The 18272-nt window shown below is 57.5% G+C and overlaps 3 protein-coding genes across 9 annotated transcripts; 1 reads left to right on the forward strand and 2 right to left on the reverse strand.

Annotated features, from left to right (window-relative positions):
• Positions 1 to 383: 383 nt before the first annotated feature.
• On the reverse strand, positions 384 to 3619 carry PYCR2 (pyrroline-5-carboxylate reductase 2). Its single transcript, XM_034666602.1, has 7 exons — positions 3484 to 3619; positions 3189 to 3259; positions 2558 to 2737; positions 2228 to 2449; positions 1934 to 2026; positions 1591 to 1754; positions 384 to 1062 (listed from the first exon to the last, which is right to left on the reverse strand). Exons 1-7 carry the CDS (start codon positions 3548 to 3550, stop codon positions 897 to 899), a joined length of 963 nt encoding a protein of 320 aa, XP_034522493.1. The 5' UTR covers positions 3551 to 3619; the 3' UTR covers positions 384 to 896.
• Positions 3524 to 10182, forward strand: LOC105240914 (translation initiation factor IF-2-like). 6 transcript variants are annotated; one of them, XR_004627213.1, is made up of 3 exons: positions 3913 to 4110; positions 6758 to 6906; positions 7864 to 7922. XR_004627213.1 is itself a non-coding variant. In XM_034666603.1 (2 exons), exons 1-2 carry the CDS (start codon positions 3534 to 3536, stop codon positions 4983 to 4985), a joined length of 660 nt encoding a protein of 219 aa, XP_034522494.1. In that variant the 5' UTR covers positions 3524 to 3533; the 3' UTR covers positions 4986 to 5945. The 6 variants fall into 6 exon arrangements, 1 of the variants encoding a protein (XP_034522494.1); XR_859936.3 differs by lacking the exon at positions 7864 to 7922 and adding an exon at positions 8168 to 10182 and having other exon boundaries at positions 3924 to 4110; XR_004627214.1 differs by lacking the exons at positions 3913 to 4110; positions 7864 to 7922 and adding exons at positions 6131 to 6549; positions 8168 to 10182.
• A 309-nt stretch (positions 10183 to 10491) lies between these two features.
• On the reverse strand, positions 10492 to 16839 carry LOC100477421 (left-right determination factor 1-like). 2 transcript variants are annotated; one of them, XM_002926697.4, is made up of 4 exons: positions 13826 to 16839; positions 12507 to 12753; positions 12015 to 12257; positions 10492 to 11721 (listed from the first exon to the last, which is right to left on the reverse strand). In XM_002926697.4, exons 1-4 carry the CDS (start codon positions 14376 to 14378, stop codon positions 11358 to 11360), a joined length of 1407 nt encoding a protein of 468 aa, XP_002926743.3. In that variant the 5' UTR covers positions 14379 to 16839; the 3' UTR covers positions 10492 to 11357. The 2 variants fall into 2 exon arrangements, with proteins under 2 accessions (XP_002926743.3, XP_034522495.1); XM_034666604.1 differs by having other exon boundaries at positions 12507 to 13582.
• Between the last annotated feature and the right edge of the window lie 1433 nt (positions 16840 to 18272).

The following is an 18272-nucleotide window of genomic DNA, read 5'->3' on the forward strand; positions in this document are numbered from 1 at the left end:
GCGGCTTCCTCCTTTGGTCTGCGCTGCTGCCCTCCCCCCCACTCAGGCCACTTGGCTCTTCCCGGCCATGAGCTCTGGCCAATCCTAGAACAATCTCCTGACCCTGACCTGGGGGCAGGCTGGAGCAGAACATCTTAATGGCTCTCAGGGCCTAGCCTGTAATTTCTTGTCATCCCTACTTCTTGCCTTCAGACAGCATTCCTCACAGGAGCAGGAACGCCTGGTCAGGTCCTCAAGTTCCCTAGAATGAACATAAAAAAGCAGAGTAATGGGGCGCCTGGCTGGCTCAGTCAGTAGAGCATATGACTCTTGACCTCAGGGCTGTGAGTTCAAACCCCACACTGGGCACAGGGCTTATTTAAAGAAAAAAAAAAAAGGCAGGGTAATAAAAAATAAAACTTTATTGAAGCAGCTAAACTTAACAGCGCTGAGTAACACTTTTCCAAGGGGACACCTACAAAGCAAGAGTTAAATAGAAACATGGTCTAACTTCGTGCTTTTCTGGTTAACTATAACAATTCTAAGTTGCTCGCTTCTTTCCCATTTATAATTCAGAGAGAAAAGCCCTTGTCACGTTTTGTACCTCTCTCCGCCTTGACTTGGCATCAAGCAGACCCTGCCTCGGGCTCCAGATGGAGGACCCCACCCGAAGGTCTCCAGACCTTGTACGACTCGTGGCCTCTCTCTCCCCAAACAGGTACACAGGCCTGCCTCTGGCCACCACCATCAAACCCCCTGGAGCATCTTCCAACATGGACAAGACAGGAAACTAGTGTGGCCGGGTTTGAACAGATTTAAGGAGGTTTTATCACAAGGACCTGAAAACTGCCAGACCTGCCCTCGCCCTGCACGGTCCTCCTCAGGGCTCTGGTTCTAGAAAGGAGAGCAGAGCCGCCTTAGTCCTTCTTGCCCCCAGGGACCGGGCTTCTTGTGAGCACCTTCCCTGGGCTGGAATGGGTCAATGTGGACACCGTGGGGGATTCCAGCTTCACTCGGTCCAGGAGGGTCTTCTTGAGGGCAGCGGGAGAGACCTTCTCTTGGTCAGCCATGGACTGCAGCTCTCTGCAGACAAAGCCCCAGAGGGTTGAAGGAGGAGCCAGAGCTCCAGACGGCTTCCCCGTGCACGGAACCCCCAAGCCCCGAGGACTGGACACCACCCAAAATTAGAACCCCAAATCAAACGCTTCCCCATCAGAAGTGCTATTTAACTACGTGCGGGTGCCCACACACGTGTGTAGCGACACGCGCCATCTGCGATCACAAGGAGAGAGCACGCACGGAACAGTCAGCCCGTTTGAAGTCACACACTTGTCCAGCCCCACCCCCACCATGTACCAGCTGCCTGAGCTCAGGAAAACCGCCTCTGGGCCTCAACCTCCTCGTCTATAAATCCAAGCTCCCTGCCCCATCGGAACTGGGGTACCGTTCAACGCAGAAAGGCCTGAAAACCCTCAGTAAAACAGAGTCCAATAAACCATGCTTATGGACAGAGCACTGCTGAGGGACCAGAGACGGCAGTTTCTGCGGGATGGGGCCCAGCCCGGGGGCACTGGGAGTACAGGGCCTGGACACAGAGGGGGCGCAACCCACCGTGTGCGGATGCAGGAGGCCTCCACAGCATTGATGAGCAGGGAGCGGAAGCCCCCGCTCTCTAGGAAGTGCAGAGCGTGGATGGTGGCCCCCCCGGGGGAGCAGACATTGTCCTTGAGCTGGCCTGGGTGCTGCTCTGAGTCCAGCAGCATCTTGGCAGCCCCCTGTGGGAGACAGGAAGGATGAGAGGAGAAAACTGCTCCTGTACCGTAGGACAGACTTCTGCACACCCACTGCCCTTCCCCAGTCGCTATCCCAGCTTCCTAACCAAGCGCCGCCTCCAGCTCCGGGAGCCCGCTCATCCCACAGCCTAGTCCAGAACAAACAGAGCGAGAATACTGACCAGCAAGGCCTGGGCGCCCAGGCGGACCGCCAGGCGCCGAGGCAGGCCCATCTTCACCCCACCATCAGCCAACGCGTCCAGCGCCATGAACGCCTGTGGAGACAGTGCTGAGTCCCAGGGCAGCAGGCACACAGGGCCACTCCCCGTGGTCTGCTGCTCTTGATGACCGGAACTAGCTCCAAATACTGACGTCCTCCATCAGCTAGCTTCACCCCACATGAGGGCAACACCCACAGCCCAAGTCAGTCTGCCTGCCTGCCCATCCCGCAGCCCTGGGTCCCCAGAGGGTCTCACATAGGCAGGCCCACTGCCACTGAGCCCCGTGACGGCGTCAATCAGGTCCTCCTCCACCTCCGTGCAGAAGCCCACGCTGCTCATGAGCTGCTCCAGGAGATGCCCATCTTCCACCAGGGCGTGGGTGCCCGTGGCGTACACTGTGGCGCCCTCCCGCACCACCACAGGTGTGTTGGTCATGCAGCGAATCACCTTGGGGGCCGGTTGGAAGGCCATCAGCTTCTGGGACAAGGAAGAGGCCCAAGTGAGTTGCCAGGGCACGCCTTCCAGCAGCGCCCCCGGCTCCCCACACAGGTGCCCTCGCAGGGGCACCAGGGACGAGACGGGTACCTTTTCCACAGAGCTGATGGTGACACCGGCAGCACAGGACACCACGATGTGCCTGGCCTGGACGTCGGCCCCAATCTCGTCCAGGATGAAGGGGATGATGTGCGGTTTCACCGCCAGGAACAGGACGTCACTGTGCCTCACTGTCTCCTTGTTGCTCCGTGTCAGGTTCACACCCAACTTCTGCAGGAGGAGACTGCCTATTTCACAGTGCCAGGCAGCCTCCCTCCGCCCAGCCCCCCACCCAAGCACAGATGAACTCCGCCAGCTGCAGCCTAGAATTCCTTGCCCTGTCCCGTCAGAGTCTGCCCCTACCCTGCGCGAAGTCTTCCTTTGCCGTTAGTTAGCCGGCAAGTGAGCCAGGTGCTAGGAAGGCACAAGCTTCCCCAAGGCAACCGGGGCGTGGCTGTCTCCATCCCCAGCCATCCTCGGGCACCCCGGCACCCCTCTGCCAGGTAAGTTCACCTGGCTGGAAAGTGGCACAGGCAGAGGAGAAGGTGAAATGGGAGCGCCCAGGGGTTGGCTCGGACTGCAGGGACGCTCCTGGGAGGAGGTCGGCGCGGGCCGGCGACCAGCACAGCTCCGCTCACCTCGGGGTCCCCGCCCTGTTCCCCACGCCCCTGCGCCCCCCTACCCTGAGCGAGGACACCGTGGGCAGGTCCATTTCCGGGGAGCTGGCTATGATCTTGTGAGCCGACAGGATGCCTGCGGAAGACAGGGCTCGTCAGCCGGGCACCGCGGCCCCGCCCCCCGGCTCCCGCGCTCTCCCCGGTAGGGCAGGTCCGACCCACAACAAGGCCCCGCGCGGGCTCGCGGCCCTCGCTGCTCCACGAGCCTCGTCTCGCCCGCCAGACGCTCAGCCGTTCGGGCTCGCGGGGCGGAGGGCGTCCCCGGACCAGGCTGCGGCCCGCACGCCCGCGCGCGCCCACCTGCGGCTGTGAACCCCCGCGCCAGGGCACAAGCCAGCTGGCCGGCGCCGATGAAGCCCACGCTCATGGCGGCGGGAATGCGCCCGGCACCGCCAGGGAACCGCCGCAGGAGACACGAGGCCGGACGGAGAGAGCTCCCAGCGCGCCGCACGCCCCGGAAGCCAGACCCAGGCAGCTGCCGGGAGCTTCCGGGCCAGCTCCCGGGACCTCCCCCCACTGCCTGCCTGGCAGGTCGTGCCGCGGGGCCTCACGGGGCCCCGCCCTGCCCCTCCAGGACGACCAATCCGCGGCCGGGAGCTCGAGCGGACCAATCCATGGTCGAAAGTTCGGGAGCGGGGCACCATTCCTCGGGCGGACCCAGCCTCCGCCGGGAGCTCGGACGGACCAATCCGCGACCGAGACCTCGAACGGACCAATCCTCGGCCGGGAGCTCAGGCCGTGTGCCCGCCCCCGCGCACGGGATTGGCGGTGGGACCGGGGTTGGCCACCGACGCCGGTGGGGCCCGAGGCGGGGATCCCGTCCGAAGCCCACTAGTGTAGCGTCTGGAGCGTACTGTCAGCCGCCTTCGTGGGCGGTAGGCCTCCCCGGCTTGCGGACTGCGGGGATGAATGAGGGCGGGGGCTCAGGTAGGCCGGGGGCGGCTGGATCCCGGGCTGGGCGGGGCTGCGGCTGGAAGCCCCTACTACCCGCTCCCTCCGGGCCTGCGGGGTGGTGGGCGCGGTAGCAGCTGGAGTTGTCCATCCGAAGCTGCACGGTTCCCAAGAATTGGTCCGAACTAGATTGAGGATAGGCTTCTTCCCTGCGTTTAGGAGGATCCACTCGTTAAGTGTGAAAGTGGTCAGCCACCTCCATTCTGACCTGTCTAGCCAGCTTATTTCTTTTTTTTTTTTTAATTTTTTTTAATTTCTTTATTCAACAGAGATAGAGACAGCCAGCGAGAGAGAGGGAACACAAGCAGGGGGAGTGGGAGAGGAAGAAGCAGGCTCACAGAGGAAGAGCCTGATGTGGGGCTCGATCCCATAACGCCGGGATCACGCCCTGAGCTGAAGGCAGACGCCCAACCGCTGTGCCACCCAGGCGCCCCTAGCCAGCTTATTTCTTAACTCAGGCCAACACCCTGGGGCAAAGTACCCGGTGATGAGAACTGAAATCGCCCTTTCAAGCAATAGGGACGGCCCTGAGCTTGCCCTGGCAAGACCACCCATGACTGATCCCAAGATGATGGATGTGCCCTTTGCTGCCACCTGCACTCCCACTGACCTCTGTCCCTTTGTATTTTCCTTATGCAAACCTGGAGGTATTTTCAGCACTTCGGAGACCGTCTTAGACGCTAGTCGGCTGTCTTCCCGGTGTTGACCTCACTAAAATAAACTCCTTTCTTCTTTCCCCTCCCACTCCTTTCTCTGCCTTTGATTTAGTGAGTGGTGAGTGGGTGAACCTGGTATGTCTGGGACCCCCGGAGCCAGGTGCTCTTGCCCCGCTGCGCCCGAGGTGCAGGTAGGGCCCAGCCAAGACACCTGGAAGTCTATGACTCCACCCCCCACCCCACCCCACCCCCCATTTGCTGTAAACGCTCCGCGGACGGTAGGTTTGCGTTTCCATCAGCAGTAAAAGTAAGTAAGGGGCCTCCGGAGCGGGTGTCACGAAAGTACGGAGGTAGCAGGGGGCATCCCTGGAGGACTCACAGGGCGGGAGAGACTGTGGGCTCCCCACGGCCTGTCTGCGGGTGGTTCTGCACCCCTGCCCCGCCCCCTCTCTGCAGCACCCCCCTCCCCCTTCCCCCCTCCCCTACCTGCTCACATCCCTGACCAAGCCCCCACCTCTTTGGTTCCTGCACCCTTAAGGGTCCGGACCAAATGTTCACTATGAAGCAAAATAATATTTCAGTAACTTTTTCTGATTAGAAAAGAACACATCCATATTGAGGGAAATATGGGAAATCCAAAAGAAAGTAAAGGTCAAAATAGTCTCACAATCAAACTTCCTAGGGATAATTTCTTGGAGACATTTTCGATGGCTTTCCTTACATTATTATTGTCTATGCATATATACTTTTCCATCCTTGAAAATAGATGATATAGTTTTGAAACTGCTACATGAGATCTATAATAAGCATTTCCCAATGTCACTGAAAAGTTGTTTAAAACAAGATTTGTGTGACTACCTAATGTTCCATTATACAGCGGCACCACACTAACCATTCTCCCAAAGATCAAAATTAGGTTTATTAATTCGTTCCACAGACGCTTCCTGAGCCAGATTCTGGGGGTACAGCCATGAACAAAGCAAAGGTCTCTGTCCTCACAAACATATCAGTTTTTGAAATTGTTTGGGGGCGTCTGCGGGGCTCAGTCAGTTAAGCGTCTGCCTTCGGCTCAGGTCATGATCTCAGGGTCCTGGGATGAGCCCCACATCAGGCTGCCTGCTCAGTGGGGAGTCTGTTTCTCCCTCTCCCTCTGCCCCTCCCCATATCTCGTGCTCTCTCTCCTTCTCTCTCAAATAAATAAAAAAAATCTTTTAAAAAAATTACTCAGGGCACCTGGGTGGCTCAGTCGGTGAAGCGTCTGCCTTTGGCTCAGGTCGTCATCCCGTGGTCCTGGGATGGAGCCCCGCATTGGGCCCTCTGCTCAGCAGGGAGCCTGCTTCTCCCTCTGCCTCTGCCTCTCTCTCTCTGTCTCTCATGAATGAATACATGAAATCTTTTAAAAAATAAAATAATTTTAAAAAACTAAAAAATCATTCATACTACTGTGAGAAAATCTTTGTCTAACTCTCTGATTATGTTCTTAGTTCCACGGGTAGTGGTTTTAAAGGCTCCCCATGGTGGCCAAGGGGCACCAGCAACTCGACAGTTCAAACTAGCTGAAGAAAGGGGGACTTTCGATAGAGCCCTTGGGAAGGTACTGGGGAGCATGCCATCTGGGAGGGGCACCTGCCTCAGGAAGAGCTCGGGGACCGGAACTGGGGCCCAGCGCTGCCCACATCCTTCCTCTCTTCTCTGGTCTTCACTTGTTCCCCCTTGGCCTCCTTTCTTGTGGAAGAATCTTCGTCAGGCAGCGGGGAAGGTGGGAGCTTCTGAATGCTCTCTGCTCCTCTGAGGGATGCTGGGCTCCCCATAGTCCGTTTGGGAGGCTGCGGCCCCCTTGCTTCCCCTGGTCTCTGGCTCTCGCCGCAACACAAGATTGGGGTGGGGCGAAGGGTGGTGTCTCACTCCTTCCCACATCCGTCCATCCCTGACCTGGTCGCCTTGGTATCTCCTGCTTCGGTGTCTAGGGGTGGAGGTGAGATGTGAGGAGGACCACAGGGCCCAGGGGAGGAGGCCATGTTGGTGGCCCCCGTGCTGCCTTGACCACCAGCCGGCCCGGGCCACATGAGAGATGGCACAGCCAAGGCACGTGGCACTCCTGACGGATCTTGGACGAGTGAGTCACTGGCCAGAAACCGGTTCTTTTTTTGTGGTACTTCGAGATCTATCTTTTTTTTTTCATCTCCAAAGTTTAAAGTGTATACGTACAAAGTTTTATTCTGTTTTAATTATAGGCAATTCCATTTCATTCTCTTGTAATGACCTTGATGACTCTGCCAGGGTTCCCTTGGCGAGAAGTGGAAAGGAAAGTCCCCTCCTCCCCCCAGCCACTTAGGACCCACCCCCGTCAGGAGGGCCCCAGCTTGGTGCTGCCATCCTGCCTCGGACACACATTCTCCATGTCCGGCACCTGCGTCCTTGGGCACCCACTCTATCCATTTTACTCCATCTGAACAGGCAGAGAGAGAAGCCCCAAAGGAAAATGGGGAAGCTCACCAAGCTTCCAAGACTGCCCACCTTCACCCCTCTCCTCCTCCCTCCTCCCTCCTCCCCGCTCCTCCTCCTCTGGTCAATTAGATCAGCTGTTGCTGCCCTCCCCCTACCACAGTCCTGCTCCTCTCCCTCCTGCCTTCCCAGCCAAGATGTATCATTTCTGCCTCCACTCCCCCAGTTCTTCACCCCCCAGGGCCTCTGGGCCTCCTTCCTGGTCTAATTAGCAGTCTCAACTGTTGTCACAATGCACATGACCCGAGGAATGAGGGAGGGTCCTGACCTCTTCCAGCTAATCCTATGGCAGTTTCCCTTGACCCCAGCCCGTCCTGACTTGGGGACCTCTCCAGGCAAGCACATTTTGCATGCGTTTTTCTTTTTTTTTAACGTTACACCAGTAACCGTGTTGATTGTAGAAAAATTTTAATTTGATCAAATGGAAAAATGAACATTGCTTTTAATCCCACCTGACCTGAAGAGATCCAATGTGACTCTTCAGAACATAACTCTACACTTCTTTGTCCTCTAAGTCAGGCACGTCTTAAACCTGATTTTTTAAAAAGATTTTATTTATTCATTTGAGAGGGAGAGAGAGCACAAGCAGGCGGAGAGGCAGAGAGAGAGGGAGTAGCAGACTCCCCACTGAGCTGGTAGCCCGACGTGGGACTCGATCCCAGGACCCTGGGATCACAACCTGAGCTGAAGACTGACACCCAACCGACTGAGCCACCCAGGGCCCTTAAACCTGATTTTTAAAACAAGTACGTGTTCGTGTTGTATGTAAACAGGCCAGGTTGTATGGAGAGGAGACATGCAAAAACCATAGAGATTTGGGGCAGTTTTCAGATCATTCAAAATCACCTTTAATGCTGTTACTTTGTCTTTAGGTGAAAACACTGTAATCACTCCTCGCTTCTAACACACCTGGCTGACGTCTTCATCTTTGCTGCCCCCCTACAAAGGCCCTGCAGGTTTTGCATCACGGAATAAATGTGTTACCTCACATGTTGCAGCTCAGAGGTCTCCGTGGGTCCCACTGGTTTCTCTGCTCTGGGTCCCACAGGCCACATCAAGATGCCGCTGATCTGGAACCTTCTCTAGAGGCTCTCGGGGAGATAGCACCTAGACTCATTCAGGAGCAGAATTTGCCTCCATGTGGCTCTAGGACTGAGGTCCCCTTTCCTTCCCAGCTGCCAGCCAGGAGTCGTTCTCAGCTTCTGGAAGCCACTCACATTTCCAGGCTCGCGGTCCCCTTCATCTGCAAACCAGCAGTGACAGGTCTGGTCCTTTTCATGCTTCAAGTCTTTCTGGCCTCCCCTTATGCCTCTGTTGGTTCGCATCCTCCTGGGGGCTCCCGGGTGTGATCTGAAGCCGGTGCCCAGACACTGTGGGCAGGGAGGGACGGAGGAAAGAGGCAAGCCACTCCAGATGGGTTGAACGAGCACAGGGAATGGACGTACAAGGCCTGTCTTGGGGGCTGCAAGATGGTGGATCCCTGTGCCCGCCCACCACATCCTAACCATTCACAGAGAGGCCTCACTAGGGTTCAGTCACGTACCCCCTCTCTCCTGCTGGTGCCAGCACCACATCACTGTCTCAAGGCCGTCCTGGGGCAGCTTCTGGACAAGGTGACCAGAACCCACATTCCAAGGACAGGGGAGGGGGTGAAAAGCCTGCAGGTGCTGGGGTCCAGCTGCCGGGTCAGCCAGCGGTCACATCTTCTCATGGACCTTCCCTAAAGGCTCATCTCTGTGCCTCTAGCCAGAGAAAATTCTCTACTTTGAAGGGATCCTGTGATTAGATTGGGTGTACTTGGTTAATCCAAAATCATCTCCTTATTTTGAGGTCTGTAACCTTAATTACATCTGCAAAATCCCTTTGAAATATAAAATAACAGAGTCATAGGCTCCAAGGACTGGGAGGCCTGGATGTACTGGGAGAACATTCTGTCTACCACACCATCTCCCTGTGCTGAGGACCACATTCTTACATTTTGAAGTGAGGCCAATCTCCTGGATTTTTTAGCTCACAGGGCATGATAGGAGCAGGCCCATCCCTGCCACTGGTTGAATGGACTGGCTGGGAGCCCCCAGATCTTTTAGGGTAGGTCACTGAGTAGCTGGTAGAACTCTTTAGAAGGTATGGATACCCTTCTTGTAAAGAAAACAATAGTCTGTCCCGGTACTCACAGCATCCCGCACGGAAGGACTTCATTCAGACATCTTACAGAGGTAATCTAGGCCTTTCTGTCCAAGCCAAGTCCTCTTCCTTGCCTCCAACCATATGCTTGCCATGTCCTCAGATCCTGACTGTCCAAGACCGGCTCCATTTTCCCCTCCACTAATCTGCTGTCATTAATTAGCTTTGTGGGTAAAAACAGAGCCCAAGAACTTCAACAGCCAGGTGTAAGGAAACCCAGCTGCCTGGAAAGTTTACATAAGGGCACTGCCAGGTGTGGCCACTTCCGGATAAGCCGGTCACTAACGCCCATGTCATCAGCAGAGCACGCTTACGGGGGCGCATGCAGTGGGAAGGAGTGTTAAAACCCATGCCTCAGCGTAGAGATTCAACAGATTTTGCCCCCGCCTCGATTTCTTCATCTGGAAAATGGGAATCATGATACCTACCTCAAGGAATTCACTGCAAGAATTAGGTGATGTAAAGTATCAAAATTGCCTGGCACCGCGCCCTGGCTTACCATTTGCTTGCCACACCATTGTCACCCCGTGTCCTGTCCCCATAACCACAGCTGGAGTGAAAGTGCTTTCTAAAAAGGTGACATGGGGGTGCCTGGGTGGCTTAGCCATTAGGCGTCTGCCTTCAGCTCAGGTCATGATCCCAGGGTCCTGGGATTGAGCCCCGCATTGGGTTCCCTGCTTGCTGGGAAACCTGCTTCCCCCTCTCATACTCTCCTTGCTTGTGTTCCCTCTCTCGCTGTCTCTCTGTCAAATAAATAAAAATCTTTAAAAAAAAAATAAAAGAGGTGACGTGTGAGTGACTGTTCACAATACTGTTTTTGGAATGAGAGTTGGGGAAGGATATAAACATTATAAATGAAAGCTTAATCTAAACCTAGTTATTGCAGTGTTTGGCACCCACAGAGACTGGGGATCTCGGTCACCCCCTCTCTTCACATCATTATGAGATCTCGTCCCCATCACTGCTCCCTTCTCTCTCGTGTAAAGAGTACCAGAAAACGCAGAGACACAGAGCGAAACATCACTTTATTTCAGATTATCTACACTCAACTCTTTTGGCTACGTTTTTAAAAAAAGTAAATACATGTGGGTTCTGGTGGTAAATCTAAAACAGTGGGGAGGATAACCTAACCACGCACAAGAAATGCTGGGTCTGCGGGGCGAGGGGGGAGGAGCAGGTGAGCTTAGGGCTCTCTGACCCCCAGAGTACTGACTCAGAGCTGGAGCCCACCTCCTCCCTTTTAAGAGGAAACGGTGGCCCAAAGTTTTCCCCATTGGCTTGAGGTCACAGTTGTGACCCTGTTCGATCCAGAAACCAGGCGTCCTGACTCCCTGCCCACTGCCCCAGCTGGAAGCCCTTCATCCTCCTCCCTAGCGACACCTCAGGGGAGTGGGGACCCGAGATGTTCACAAGAGTTCAGAACAGGTCAACGCTTTGGGGAACAGGTGTTTTTTTTTTAGACCTCCTCCCTACCGAGGGGAAACTGGGGGATATTTTTAAATTTTTGTTTTAATTCCCATCGTGTAATAGAGTAAATCAGTCTGTTTCCCCCGTTCACGTCATAGGGCATGTTGTCCCACACTCAGCTGAGAATTTGCCAGAGAAGCTCCCAGCTGTCCATGCCCAGATGCACCCTTTAACGAAGATTACCTGGGATTTCCTTCTAGAGCTCAGCAATCCAAGCAGCATCAGTTACTCGTAAGTGCTTCGGGTGGGTGAGGCCCAGGAGGACAAGAAATGGAAGAACGTGCAGGAAAGGGGAAACGGGGGCGCTAAGCGGGGCCAGGGGTCACTTGCTAAGGAGGAAATTAACACCTACGTCAAGACCTGCTTCTGTGCACCTGTGCCGTCTGAGGCCTCAGTGGCTGCGCCCCACACCTAAGGCTCCAGCTTCCTGGGCACGGGCGCCCCATCCCAGGAGCAGCTGCACTTCTGCACCCTCATGTTGGGCAGGCTGACCACCTGCGGCCTGGGCCTGCCTCCCTCCTTCATGCTAACGATCACGGGCAGCGAGGCCGTCTCCGAGGCGACGCACTGCCGCGGCCCCAGAAACGGCCACTTGAAGGGCAGGGGCTGCGGGGGCTGCTGGCAGGTGCCCACACACTCGTAGGCCAGGAAGCCGGGGGGCTCCAGGACCCAGTTCTCAGCCCACTTCATCCCCCGCAGGTCAATGTACACTTCCTGGCGGCAGCAGCGGGTGGCTTCCGTCAAGGGCACCTCGGGGTCACAATCGCCCTGAGCTCTGTGGGGGCAAGGAGAGGCAGAGGTCAGCGGGGAGGGCCCAGGGCAGAGGGTGGGGGGGGCGCATCTGGGAGGGAGGTTTATCATCCAGCGCTCCTTATGTTCAAAAGCCTGGCTATGTGATCAGGACGGGTCACTACCAACAACCGAGCATCACAAGTGCCATTAGTCCCAAGACTGAAGGAGAAATCTGCGGGCATTCACTCCCAGGCACCCTGAAAAGACCCACTTGGACTGAGCTGCGTTCCCTCTGTGCCTTGTGAGTGCCCCCCGCCGTGGGGCCCAGGTGCCTACCCATAGGCCCCCAGGTCCAGCGTGTGCAGCTCCAGCTGGGGCTCGCCCTGCCCGGTGCCTGCCGGCCCCTGGGAGGCAAAGCGCACCAGCTTGTGGGCCCCCGAGGCTGGGGGGCCCAGGTGCTCCCTCTGCACCGTCACCTGCAGGAGCAGGGGCTCCCGAGGCCGGCTCAGCTGCTGCCAGAAGGTCACGGCCTCGGTCACGTCGAAGGCCTTCCAGCCACTCTCGTGGAGGGACACCAGCCTGCGACAGGGCAGCACGGAGACAGGGGCCTGAGCTGGGGGCTGGTGGCTGCTGGTTTCCCCCAGGGGGAGCCTCCTCCTCCCCTCCCCCGTGCTGGGCCCCCCCTTCCCCCGTCACCAATTCATTGCACTGGGACCCCCGGCCCCGCTCCTCCTCCTGCCCTCCTGTCTCCTTCCCTTCCAGCCGGGACCCCTGCCCCCTCCCCTCCCACACCCTTCCTCCGCCCCATCCCTGCTCTCAGTCCCCCACCTGGAGTCCACCAGGGAGGTGCGGTTGGAGCTGTCGTCCCGGACGTGCAGCCACTCAATGGTGACGCGGGCACGGGCGCTGTGCGGGGACAGCCGCTCGTGCCTGCGGAGCGCGGCCCTGGGCACCGGCTCCTGGAAGAGGCGCAGCACGGCCCGCACCAGCTCGCTGTTGGGGGGCAGCCGCCGCTCCATGCTGAACACCAGCAGGTGCGTGGAGGCCTCGGATGCCAGCCACCTGCCCGCCACCTCTGGGGACAGGAGCAGGGTCAGGAGGCCTCTCCACCACCAGGGCGGCAGCAAGGGGGGCAGGGCCCGGGCCAGGGAACAGCATTTTCCCAGGAGTCCCCAGGGAGATCGCAGGGAGATCCCCAGGAATCCCCAGGGAGAATGTGTGGGCTGGGGCTTTGCCTCAGTGCACAGACATGCAGCCTTCTTATCTGTTTGTTTTTTAAAATATTTTATTTTATTTTGAGAGCAAGAGCACACGTGGGTGCCCGAGGTGGGGGTGCACGAGGAGGGCAGAGGAAGAGAGAGCATCTCAAGCAGGCTCCCCCCCAGTGCGGAGCGCAGGCCGCACTCAATGTCATGACACTGAGATCATGACCCCAGCCAAAATCGAGAGTCCATACTCAACCAACTGAGCCACCTGAGTGCCCCTAAGATTTTACTTTTAAGAAATCTCTATGCCCAATGTGGGGCTCGAACTCACAACCCCAACATCAGGAGTCACGTGCTCCACCGGCTGAGCCAGTAGGTCCCTGGACAGCCTTCTTTGGGCAAAGGGGGCACAGCAGAAATGGGAGGGCAGTCACCTCTGCGGAGTCTCCAGGCCTCCAGGCACCCCACCCGGCCTGTCCCTGGGCTCTGAGAAGGGGAGCCCCGGCCCCACGGAGGTGAGAGGGTGCAGTGGGATTCAGACCTGGCCCATCTCCTACTGCCTGACCTTTAAAATGATGGAATCGGCCCTTCTGTCTCATCTCACAAACCGCCCCCGACTCTGGGAGGGAGTCAGAGCTGGTTCAGCCTCATTTCCAGAGAAGCCAACAGGCTCAGAGATGTTGGGTGACCCATCTGGGGCTGGATGGCAAACAGCAGAGGTGAGACCCAAGCCCAGAGGTCCTTGCTCTCTTGCCGTGGCCCTGGCAGCAGGACACCTCCTCCTGGCTGAGCGGTGGGGTGCTCAGCGCAGAGACCGGGTGCCCAGATGCAGCCGTCCTCACCCTCCGGGGTCCCCCTGCCCGGCCCCGTGGACCCTGGGCCCCCAGACGGCCCCACCCAGCCCCAGCAAGGACCAGGGGCACGGCGGCAGGGAGGCCTCACCTCGGAATTCCTGGCTGAACCTCTTCCCTCGAGAGCGGGCCCTGTGGCTGCGCTGCAGCAGGGCCACGTACTGCGCCATCACGTGGGCAGGGGTGACCAGCTCCCCGACGTCGCCCTCGTCCAGGACGGGCACCTCGCTGAGGTGCAGCTGCTGCAGCAGACGGCCCCGGATCTGCTCCCCACTCAGGGCGGCCCCGGGGCCGGAAAGGGGCAGCGCCCAGAGCGCCCAGCACAGCCACAGCGGCCTCATGGTGCCGCGCGTGGGACGGAGGAGGAGGGGCGGAGCAGACAGACGTGTCCCCCCAGGAGGCTCCGGGAGGGTCCCCGCGGGCTGTGCAGAGGGCCAGGCTGGGCCAGCTTTATAGCCAGCCCTGGGACGGGCCTGGGGTGGAGGGAGGGAGGCCACACCCCTCGGACCTCCTGGGAGCTCAGCGGCCAGACGGGTCCAGGAGCCTCGAGGAGGGGGCCGTCTAGAACAGGCACAAAGGCCTGTCTGCATGCCACACCAGCCTGGGGCCTCCAGCCACTGCTGTCTGGGCAGCTCAGTGATCATTTTAGTGCCTGCTGAATTTCCCCGGCCCTGCTCTGGTCCCGGTCTATGAAAAGGTGGTCCTATTCTGTAAGAAAGAGAATCCTATTGGGCAACTGTTGAAATCTTCCCTGGAGGCCAGTCTGGGTGTCTGTGTGTTCGTCAGGAAGGAAGGAGGGAGAGAACCCTGTATTCCTGCCTGCTCTGGGCCAGGCCTCATTCAGCGAGCTCCCACAGAAGCCCCTGGACTCATCCTTGCCCACTGTCCGTCCCTGAGGGCCCCCTCCTGCTCCCCTCCACAGGCCCTCGGAAGACAGTGTCCTGTCCACGACGGAGGAAGCTGCTGCTGTCAGACCCGGCTCTCTGGCTGTCCCAGGAAGGGCAACTTTGCAAGTGTCTTTGCAGTCACCGACCTCAGAGCAAGAGAAGCCCTTCAGGCTGCACGCATCATTCTGGGAACACTCCATGCCCTGAGTCAGGCCGTGGGCTCTCACCAGAGCTCAGGGGGATCTGGGTCAAGGGAGAGGGACCTGGAAAGTGAGGCCATAGCTGCCCAGACCCATGTCCTGTCCAAAGCCTCGGGTACGGAGCACGTGGGAATCGGAGCCTCCCAGGCTGGGTGCACATATGGGGCCTGCGTGCCTTGCTGGCTGTTTGACCTTCTAGCAAGTTCCTCAAGGCCTCAGTGACTCAGTTTCCTCATCTGAAGGAGGGGTGGTAAGAACTGGGTCTACTTCACAGGAGAGCAAATGCATTAGCACACGGAGGATGTGTATCCCAGAACCTGGTATACAGTAAGTGCACAATAAGGGCTTGCCATCCTTGTTACCCGTGGTCTTTCTAAAAATGGCCACGAGAACAATAATTTCTTGAGTGCTCACCACGCTCCAGGCACTGTGCTCAGCTCTGAGCATGTATTCACAACAGCAGAGGAAGCAGGTGTCCGAACGCACCTTCCAGAAGCAATGGGAAGGAGCAACGCAGAGGGAGGGACCGAGTCCCATCAGAGTGCTCACGTCTCCCATAGTCTGAACCCCCCTGCACCCCACGGGCCTCCTGCTCTCTCTGGGCCAAGCGCAGCCTCCGCCGGGAGCCGAGCTGTGGCTTCTCTTTGCAAGTGATTAGCAGGGACTTACTTGATGCAAACATTTGGGCCTTAAGTCAAGCCAAAAGGTGCAGAAGTGTCACATTCGCAGGCGACCCAGGACCCACGGCCCTTCGTCCCTGGAAGCTGTCCTGAGCTGCTGTTCCATAAATATGCAATGGTCCACCTCCCTCGCCACTTGCAGAGAGGAAGCCCGGTGGCTTATCACGGGCCAGGATGGTGCCAAGGAAGTAACACCCGGGCTGCCCCTCGCAGGCCGGGGACCCCTCCCCAGGCCCCCAACATCTAGGCCCCAGGAGCCCCCTGGGGCTGGAAGTTCACAATGAGGCCATGTGGCCCCCTGTGTTGGTTTCAACAGGGACCTGCTGTCCCAGGGCTGGGAGAGGTCAGGCCCAGTGCTGCTGCTCCCCAGCCGTCCAGCATGAGAACACGAGGTTCTCTTGCCGCCCTCCTCCCCCCAGGAGACACCTCGGGGCTGAGGACCCCTGGGACTCCTCAGTGGCCCAAGCCCCTTTTGCAGCAGGGATCACTGATCAGTTACACTGAAACTTCATTTTCCCAAGAAGACCGTAAACAGGAAAGACTGTCCTCTCCCGATTCTCTGCCTCCCCCAGGCCGGTCACTGGGCTCCTGGGTTGGCCTCCCAGCACACAGACGACCCTAGAGTTTCGTCCTCAGTGGGGACTGGAACTACTAGTCAACACCCAGCATCTCTGACTGAGGAATGGGGCTTCTGGAACCCGGTGCTCAGGGGGCCCCTCGGGGCCAGTGGGCACGTGGGCAGGTGGTCCACAGTTGGGAAACAACTCTTCTAGATCCTGGGGACCTCCCTCAGGCGGGAGTAGCCTGAGAGCATTTGGGACCCCAGAGGGTTTGCCCAGCAAGGGGCCCCCTGCTCCTGTCCCCGGCTACTTTGTAGACTCAGGGAGCTGAGAGCCGACATGGCCTCTCCAGGCCAATCTGCCCCTACCCCCATTTTTAAAGCAGGAAAACTGAGGCTTGGAGAGGCGACCACTTGCTCAAGCTTCCACAGTTTCTGATGGCTGCCAGCAGAAAGCTCGGCCTTCGATTCCCAGGACTGAATTCCTTCCACACCCTGAAGCTCTTTCCAGGGCACAGTCCTGCCCGACCCCTGAAGCGGGCAGAGCACACCCCCCAGCCCCAGATGATCTGGGGACTCAGAAGGGTCGGGCCAGGGCTGGGCAGGGACCATGGAGAGGCAGACAGACACAGGACAAATCCCCGGACTCCCTGGACATGGGCTTTTAGTCCTGAATGTGGATTCCAGGCCGACTGGAGTTTTGCTGGGGAAATAAAATAATTGGGCAATTAGCTAGTGGCCAAAAGAAAAACACGAATGTGGATTGGGACACTTTTTACCAGGGGCTCATTACCCAGCAGGAGGGAGAGCAGCGGCCTTTGTCGTGCAGAGCTGGGATGCAGGCCTGCCTGCTGGCCGACACTGTGGATCTGGGTGGACGGTCTGGTCTGGCGGTCTGTGGGCTCGGGGTGGGCTCCAAGAGCAGGGAAAACAACGAAGTTGCCTCTTCTGACCTGTGGGAGGGAAGACTACTTTTAAAGCTGTCTAAATCTGCCCCCTCTCCCCAGGCTTTGTGAGGCAGGAGAAACCCATACCATTCACCAACCTGTACTGCTAGGGATTGTAAAGTTTTGCAAAGACTTTTTTTTTTTAAACCAGGGAATGGTAAAATGAGTTTTTGTTTTTTTAATTCCAGTGTAGTTAACATACAGTGTTCTATTAGCTTCAAGTGTATGTAAAGACTTTTATCTTTCAGAGATATGTTGGGATGCTGGGAGTGTTACCTGTCTGAATGCAAGTACCTTTGAACACTATGGGTCCAATTATACACAGATTTTTTTTTTCAATTGATACAGTCTAGGGCTGTAAGTGTATTCTCTCTTCCTTACGATTTTTTTTTAAGATTTATTTATTTAGAGAGAGAGCACAGGCAGGGAGGGAGCAGACAGAGAGGGAGAAGCGGACTCCCCGCTGAGTGCAGAGCCCCACTCAGGGCTCGATCCCACCAACCAGAGACCATGACCTGAGCCGAAAACATGAGTCAGGTGCTCAACCGACTGAGCCACCCAGGCGCCCCTTCCTTGTGATGTTCTTAATGCTATTTTCTCTCTCTAGCTTACTTTACTGTAGGAATACAGCATATAATACACAGACCATACAGACGTGGTAATCAACTGGTCAGGTTATCGATAAGGCTTCTGGTCAAGTAGTGAAGTTTTGGGGGAGTCGAAAATCCTACGCAGATTTTCGACTGCACAGGGGTTGGTGCTCCAACCCCCATGTTGTTCAAGGGTCAGCTGTACCCTGCGCTCACACTGGGTCTGTTGCACGCGTATGCTTTAGGACCCGGGACTCTTGAACCAAAGTCTCCCCCTACCAAGGTGGCCCTTAGAGAGCCCAGCCTTCCAGCTCACTCCATCCTGTTGGTTCAGAATTCCTCGGATCCTGCAGTGGCCCGGTCCCCTCGCACTGCACAGCACGGCTGTGTTGGACACGTCAGCTGGCCTGAGCTTTGACGGTGGGCTCCCACCCCACACTGACACAGAGCCCCACACAGCTCTCCCACGATCCCTGTTCCAGCATCCCACCTTCTCCCAGGCCCGGCTTGTTCTGTGGGACAGTCCCCGGTGTGGTGACTTCTGCCCAGAACCACCCAGCAACCTGTCTATCCACAGACGGCTGAACCCCAGGCCTCCTGCCTGAGCCCCACTGGGCACACAGTCGAGAACCTGACCGGAGCAGGGGGAGGCCGGCTGCAGCTGCAGAAGCAGGC

The sequence above is a fragment of the Ailuropoda melanoleuca genome, chromosome 8, assembly GCF_002007445.2.
Source record: "Ailuropoda melanoleuca isolate Jingjing chromosome 8, ASM200744v2, whole genome shotgun sequence".
In the NCBI taxonomy this organism is placed as follows: domain Eukaryota; kingdom Metazoa; phylum Chordata; class Mammalia; order Carnivora; family Ursidae; genus Ailuropoda; species Ailuropoda melanoleuca.

Bases quoted from the DNA above. Each gene is read 5' to 3' on its own strand.
- LOC105240914 (XM_034666603.1), top strand. From the start codon at position 3,534: ATGAAGCCCACGCTCATGGCGGCGGGAATGCGCCCGGCACCGCCAGGG. The intron at 4,111-4,902 runs GTAGGCCGGGGG...CCTTTGATTTAG, and splicing joins GAATGAGGGCGGGGGCTCAG to TGAGTGGTGAGTGGGTGAAC.
- PYCR2 (XM_034666602.1), bottom strand. From the start codon at position 3,550: ATGAGCGTGGGCTTCATCGGCGCCGGCCAGCTGGCTTGTGCCCTGGCG. The intron at 3,260-3,483 runs GTGGGCGCGCGC...TGTCTTCCGCAG, and splicing joins GCGGGGGTTCACAGCCGCAG to GCATCCTGTCGGCTCACAAG. The intron at 2,027-2,227 runs GTGAGACCCTCT...CTGTCTCCACAG, and splicing joins GTGGCAGTGGGCCTGCCTAT to GCGTTCATGGCGCTGGACGC.
- LOC100477421 (XM_002926697.4), bottom strand. From the start codon at position 14,378: ATGATCACTGAGCTGCCCAGACAGCAGTGGCTGGAGGCCCCAGGCTGG. The intron at 12,258-12,506 runs GTGGGGGACTGA...GCCCTGTCGCAG, and splicing joins ACCTCCCTGGTGGACTCCAG to GCTGGTGTCCCTCCACGAGA. The intron at 11,722-12,014 runs GTAGGCACCTGG...TTGCCCCCACAG, and splicing joins CTGGACCTGGGGGCCTATGG to AGCTCAGGGCGATTGTGACC.